This window comes from Charadrius vociferus, unplaced genomic scaffold (genome assembly GCF_000708025.1).
Source record: "Charadrius vociferus isolate BGI_N301 unplaced genomic scaffold, ASM70802v2 scaffold142, whole genome shotgun sequence".
NCBI classification, from domain to species: domain Eukaryota; kingdom Metazoa; phylum Chordata; class Aves; order Charadriiformes; family Charadriidae; genus Charadrius; species Charadrius vociferus.
The window spans coordinates 398,627-405,710 of NW_009647025.1; the positions used below are offsets into that span (position 1 = coordinate 398,627).

Consider the following 7,084-nt stretch of genomic DNA (forward strand, 5'->3'; position numbering starts at 1 on the left):
CAAAGTTGCTGGCCCAAAATTGAACACCAGAAGCCTCAGCTGCAAGGACTTAACTCTTCTTTTTAATTCCCTCTACAACAGAGCAATCTCTGTGTGGGGTGTTTGGCTTTGATTGGCTTTGGAGAGCCACTCTTCAGAGCAGCTCATCTTTCCCTGGAAGTTTGATGCTGACACTTGATCATACTCATTGTCCCAATTTGCTTGTGACTCAGAACAGAACAAATCCGGGAAGGAAAACCAGCCACCTAAGCAACGACCCTTGTGGCAGTAATCCCATACCAGCACAGAAACCGCTGACTAGAGGATGGGGATTTTCCTTACCTCGCTGACGATGGATGAGTGGGGCTGTTCATACACCCAGTTATCGTGGCATGTGGTGAGCGGCAGGTTGCCCACGCTGTGATTGCCGTAGTGGGCGAGTGGGCTGGCGCAGCTGACAGAGGCATCCCACACGACGTCCAGCCTCTCGCACTCTCCTTTGGAGGACCCGTTCCCCAGGCGCAGGGGCAGTATTGTGAAGTTTCGTTCCTCTTCCAGCGTCCAGCCACATCGTTCGCTTAATTCGGCTGCCCCAGGGATCCTGCACCAGTAATCGCCCGGTGCCTGCCCAAGGAAAACCACACTAGCAAACAGGAAAGAAAATGTTATGCCTGTCTGGCAAAGGAGGAAAAAGACCCTCTTTTGAAATCTTCCAAATTCCCCAGCTTCCTTCAAAACCTCATCGAAAGATGGCATTATGTGAGGGCGGTCTGTCCTGTCGGAGCAGTCCAAGAGATGGCAGAGTTTGCTTTCGCACTTCACAACGACTGCTGCCACCTCCTATAAATGTGACCGTCTCGCCTCCCCTAGCTCCCCTCCTCTCATGTGCGCACACACGCGTGCACACACACGCACCGGCACATGTGGGTGTGCAACGCCGCTGGCATGAGCGGAGCTGGGGACGGAGGCAAAGCCGCAGGCAAGCGTGCAAGTGCGTGCCCAGGCACACACACGCGGAGGGAGGCTCAGGGCATGTCAAGTGGCGTGGGGCTTACACACAGCCCGGGAGGAGCGCGGTTTAAAGCGCACAAATATATTGTAGGAGAGGAGGGGCGTGCGTTTCCTATTCATCCCGAATGTTAAACAGATTATGTAATAAACCCAGTTAACCCCTTCGGGGCAGGCGAGCTGCAGATGCCAGCTCCCAGCGCTGCTGCTACACATCGATAGGTGCAAGGACAAAGCAGAGAGTTAAATAGGAAAGAGAGCAGAAGCTGCTGTGAAAAAAAGCAGCAGTGAGTGATGCAGCCTCTCTGTGGGATGGCAGCAGCAGAAAGTAAGTTGTTTCAGAGAGAGCTATAAAGTTTTTCCTTGATCAAATAGAAATGAATACTGTCACAAACTTTAATTACTTCTCAAAGCACTGCTTCGCCATCTGTACATATTTAATTTACAAGAGTCTTTCCTTTCCATGGTGTAAACAAAGTGAGGCTCACAAACTGCACCAGTCCGAAATCCAGGAATTTTTTTAAGTTGGATCTACCTGTTCAAGAAGGCTTTTATATGACCTTGTTAATTTTAATTTCACCAAGTCTTCCAAATATTTAGACGATAAATGACCCGTTTTTCTTCCTCAAAAATGAATGGAAAACAAGTTATTTCACTTTTCTGTTCAGCTGCTTGTTTGAATGGGGGGAGGAGGGAAGGGGGAGCCAGAACTGGGGTGCATTTTGTGTGCACATGGGCATATCTTGTGCAGAACTCCCTGGATCAAATCAGACATGTGACGACAGGTGTTTCGTACTTTCTTCAGGATCACACGGTCCACAGCCACTCTCTTCTCTTGTGAAAAGGAGCACAGAGACAGCACCTATCAAAGATGTCTCCTGAAATCCCTTGTCTCTGGTTACCTACAGCTTTGATCATGGTTGTCTATGGTTTTGAAGTGAAGTACAATCTCTAAAACAGTTAGATCCAGACCGAGGAAGGCTTTGATTACTATACAGACTATCTGACATAGACTTTGTAACAGACATGAAGACTGCTGTTGTGATGTGAGCTCGGCAAAGAAGTGTGTTGCTATGTGGATGCACTGCTGTGCTTACATCAGAAGATGCTTTTGAGGGAATTTTATTTGACTCCTGGTTATGCTGTTTTGCAGAAATCAAGGTTAGAGGCCATGAACACATCACCTTTGGGTCCAGGTCTGTGTCTGAGGAGATGGGGCACTGTCTGATGTCTGGTTTCAAACAAGAAAAGCTCTATTATCCCAACAGGGCTAACTGGGGGGTCAATCATGCTGAGATGTCAAAGGTGAGATGGATTATCATGGCAGCTTCCAGTGACCAGGGAGGACATTGTCTCTGTAGGGACCACCACAAAGACAAATAAATGGGGACAGAGCCTGATACTCAGCCTGTGCCCTGCTCTTGCAGTTCGGCTTGAGGACATATTAAACCTCCACAGATCCTCAAGCCTTACCCCAATAAAAACTGTTGCTTTTATCCCTGTTGGGTATAAGCTCAATTAGCTAAGGTTTAGTCCCCTGTAAGCCATGTGCCCATGTAACTATGGTCAGCATGCTACCTGTTTCAGAAACCCATTGGTGCAATTACCATGGCCATCTCTTAGCTAATTAGTGGCACTAGACCAGATTCAGTTGCGTGAGAATTCAGTCCGCTATTGCAACATTGCTTCTGGAGCTACTTTCTTTCCCAAAAGAAAGCATGGTCTAGTAGCTGGTTGTCAAAATTTCACACATCTCATCCATTGTGCTCTTGTCATGCACAGCATGTGCAACTCAGTCTGCCAGACCTGAAGCTAGAAAACCCAGCAGCTGAGAGACAGCAGCGCAAATGTCTGGGAGTCTTCCTAACATTCCTCACAGTTACACTGCTGGTCATACAGGCAAAGATTCATTCAGTAAAATCAGTTCAACTGCCTGGTATAGATGATGTCAAAGTGACCTTGATTCCTCAGTGTTCACCCGTGTTTTCATTTCTGTGTCCAAAAATGGCTTATCAATATTTGCCACCCTATCACTGTGCTGCAAGACTACAGTTCATCAAAGAAATCTAAAATATCCCAGACACAGATGCATGAGAGTGTGCGTTAGTGCATTTATTCTACAGCAAGTAATTCCCAGCTTCCCTTAGTTTTTCCTGGAACTTCAGCTCCACATGCTGTGAGAGCTGAACACATCTAAAGACAGGAAGATGATGGGTTTGTATACAAAGCCTGCAACTGTAACCTCTTGAAAGAATGCCTTTAAATCTTTGAGGACAGAGCTCAGGGTCAAACCAACATTTTAAACATTTTATCCTATACATACAGTAAAAAATGATGCTCTTTGATACTGGGAAAGAAGCAAGGGAAGAAAGAGCCAGGGAAGATGTTGACTGACAAAGAAGACAGAAGCAGTAAAAATAGATGCAGAGAAGAGAACAGAAAGGGAGGGGGGGAGAGTGGGAAGGCAGCAAGCCGGGGAAAGAGCAGAGGCAGACGTGGTGATGAAAGGGGTGCAGAGAGAATGAGATAGAAGTACAACTAAATTACAATCATGAGCATCTTCAGTTGGAGCTCTGTTTAGAAGCCCAAATGTCACAGCTATTTCAGAAACAGAATGAAAACTATGTAGTCTAGAGGGGAAGACACATGCACTCTCTGTACACTCATGGCACTAGACTACCATTTTATACTTGTCTGGGTGACAGTGTGAGACATTTGGATCAATAGCTACTCTGGCTGAATCCTGCAAAGTTACAATTTTACTGTAACAGCCTGGATAACCTTTGCCAGTGCTTCAGACAAACACTTAAAAACCTCGAAGTCCTTCTTTGGGACACTATAAACAGTTGGCCAGTGACATCAGCCAGTTTGCAGACACCTGAGGGCACCGTCCTACACAACAGCACTGTTTCTGTGATAAAGTTATGCAGAAAAACATGACCTAGGTTTTGGTCTCCTATGGACACATGCCTCTTGTTAAATAAAAGAGGGCCTGGGAACATGCTTGAGCAGCAATCATCCACCCTACCTGTTATCTCGCTCTGTGATGCAGCTTCATATTGCACCAAATATTTGTCCCCCAGACAAATCTGCTATAGATTAGACAGCCCTAAGCAGAAGGGGTGCTGACCAGCCAGTATCAGCAATAATGGCTAATCTCATGTGTGTAAGGATGAAGCCCTACTGTAGGTAATAGTGCAATAACCAGCCCCCTGGATACATTCCTTACTGGTCTTTGATGTTGATTTAATCTCTACAGGGTAAGAAAGTTATCACTGTAGCTCTTTCCAAACAGTTTTTGATTTGAGGTTATGGGGTTTGGGTTGGTTTGTTTGGGTTTGGTTGTGGTGGTATTGGTGTGGGGTTTTTTTTATATATATATTTACTGTTACAGCTCTTAATACTAAGTTTATAGACAACCTTCAGGTTGGGGTTTTGAAGAAGGTTGAGAGATTTAGATGCACAAACCTCACTGGGAGGTATCACTGAAAATCCCAGCACTAACAGATAAGCAATAGTAGGGTCAGGATTGCACCAGGACAGACAGGAGACTGCCTACAACAGTCTTTTCTCCAGCTCTCTGTGCCAGGAGAAGGGGTGGGGATGTCCACAGCCCCACATTTGGGAATTATCTGTACCTCCCCTAACCAGTGACCCCGCAGCAGAGACTGCCAGAGACCCAGGCAGTAGTAGCTCAAAGTGCGTTGTGCAGATCTTAATGGCAAAGCTCGGTTCCCAGCAGAAGATGGCAGGGCCCTTCGTCATTCTTCACCACTCACTTCACCTTACGCTCACCCCCAGCTGTATCCTGCGGGTTTGGCTCTCCCGTGCAAAAATCATTGCTCTTCCATGCTGGAGTGCAGAAGCCTGACACCAGCCCCAGAAGTACCACATGTTCATAGGGCTCACAGTGTTACAACATATCTAGTTAAGAAACCAGGCTGGAAAGGATATACAGAAAGCTCAGTTTTGGACATTAAGTCGTGGATTTTTTGAGATCAGAGCGAGACCTCTTTGTGGGGCAATTGGAGATGTTTACACTCCCCTCTCCCACACATGGTACAATCACATTCCAAGTCAGGACACTAAATTACATGCAGCCTTTTCTCTGACAGTTCTTGTATTTTGGTTGTTGTTCCTGTTGTTTTTTTCCCTTCACTTTATTAATCTTTCTTCTTCCTCCCACCGCCCACTTTCATCTTTTTTTTATCTCCCCATTCTTTTCTTCCAGATTTCCCTTTTTTCTTTCCAAAAGGTGGCAACTCTACTCAATGGAGTATGTCCTTTCCCAGGCCTCCAGATCAACTTAGGGAGCTGTCGGCTAACTTTGAGACATGGGAAAAGTCAATTCCAATCAACAGGGTTTCCACCTTTTGGCAATCCATGAAAGCAGTGCAAAATGCATTATACTCCCCTCCCTCACTATTTCCATGGCCTTTAGGCTATTTTTACCATCTTGGTTCCAAGAACAAATATAAATAAATGTAGTTCTAGGAACTGTAGAGTACAACAACCAGGGGGATCTGTACTCATCGCTGGGACAGCAGCTGAAACAGCAGGGGAAAATGGGGACACGGGGAAAGAAGGGAAAATCCAAACGAGGGGAAAAAAAAAAAAGTCAAGAGTGAAGGGAAAGTTCCTGTTTCTCTTCTCACAGGAGAGGAAAAAAAAAAAACCCAAACCAGACCAGTAGTGACCACACTGGAGACAGCCCATCTCTTTGTCATTTTGAGTACATGTAGATGAAAAACTGAGAGCAGGGGAGGATGCCATCCTCCACCCGCAGCCTGTGCTAATTCTCACACCCTCAGCTTTTCCTCCAGCTGCGCCAGTGCAGAGACTGGGAGGCACACAGGGTTTAGGTGCTGACAGCCCCTGGGGTTCCCACAGGCTCATCCCCACCACGGCCATCAGCAAGGGATCCCTCCCCGCTGTCCCACACCTCTCCTTGCACAGGCTCTTTCTGGGGTCAAAGCATCCTCTGCCGCAAGACAAATGGGATACTGGTGAGTCTGTGTTTTCTTACCCAAACCCAGTGCTGTTTCACCACCATGGCGCTTGCACACTGTTCCTCTTTGCCTGTCAGAGATGATCAGGTGCCACACATTTGGGTGCCCACAGATAGCCTGTGTCTGTTCCCCACTGACTTTAATCCTACTCATCGAAAGCAGCAGAAGCCTGTGGCTCTCCAAGCACATGTGGGAACACCTGCTCATCAGGATTTCAGCTCAGTATCTGAGACAGGTGGAGGAACTAAAAGGGCTCATCAGGTGAAGCCTTCTCCAAGGCCAGCTGAAGGAAGGGCAGCCGGAGAAAAAGGGGTTCCTACACATACATATTTATAGTCCGTATGTGGCTTCCCTCATCCTTTTTCTCTTCATCCAGTCACTTTGGCAGAATCAGAGAGTCACCACTGGGCTCTGCCTTCCTGTTCAGATAAATATGCCATCATCCCACTGCAAGTTTGTCAGGACACTTGCTAATGACTTTGAATAACTGAGCATTTCAGCCATGAGATAAGACAAGCCGAGTTCACCAAAGGCTATTTTACACAATGCAAAGAACAGGAATATTTCCAGAGATGGGTATAAAAGCCTGATAAAACACAAACATCCTCCCATGTTATCAGACAGCTGCGAATTGCAAGTTTGCTTTCTCTCTCAGCCTCACCTGCCTCAAGTCCAGCCTGGAAAGATGAGGGAAATCACATCAGGATTGTTCATGATTTTTCATGGTTGCACATCCCTCCCCAGTGACTCAGTTTCCACCAATTTTGGAAGCAAACATTTCTAAATACTAAGAAAAAGACTTTTCATGAAAGTTTCCAGCCCAGTTGTGTGAGCATAAGTGTGAAACTTTTAAACCATATCGAGGAGGGTATAAGCGCAATGAAGATCTGTGGAAGTGCCACTCACTAGCTGCCTGCTTCCCTCACTGTTTCTGAAGAGGGACTTTCATTAAAAATAAATAAATAAATAAATAAATAACCCAAACCTGCAAAAACCCTTGCAGAGTTTCTAACATTAGTCTTTTTTATATACTTTCATACCATTTCTCAGTTTGCTGTTATATCAAATATTCCCAACAAGGTTTTTTT

The 7,084-nt window shown here is 46.0% G+C and overlaps 1 protein-coding gene across 1 annotated transcript in view; it reads right to left on the reverse strand.

The window, feature by feature from the left end:
- SLC22A3 (solute carrier family 22 (organic cation transporter), member 3) overlaps positions 1-735 on the reverse strand; it is a 30,979-nt gene extending 30,244 nt beyond the window's left edge. Inside the window, exon 1 of the mRNA XM_009895514.1 lies at positions 322-735. Coding sequence (XP_009893816.1) covers positions 322-735 — 414 coding nt within the window. The remainder of the gene's footprint in view (positions 1-321) is intronic.
- Between the last annotated feature and the right edge of the window lie 6,349 nt (positions 736-7,084).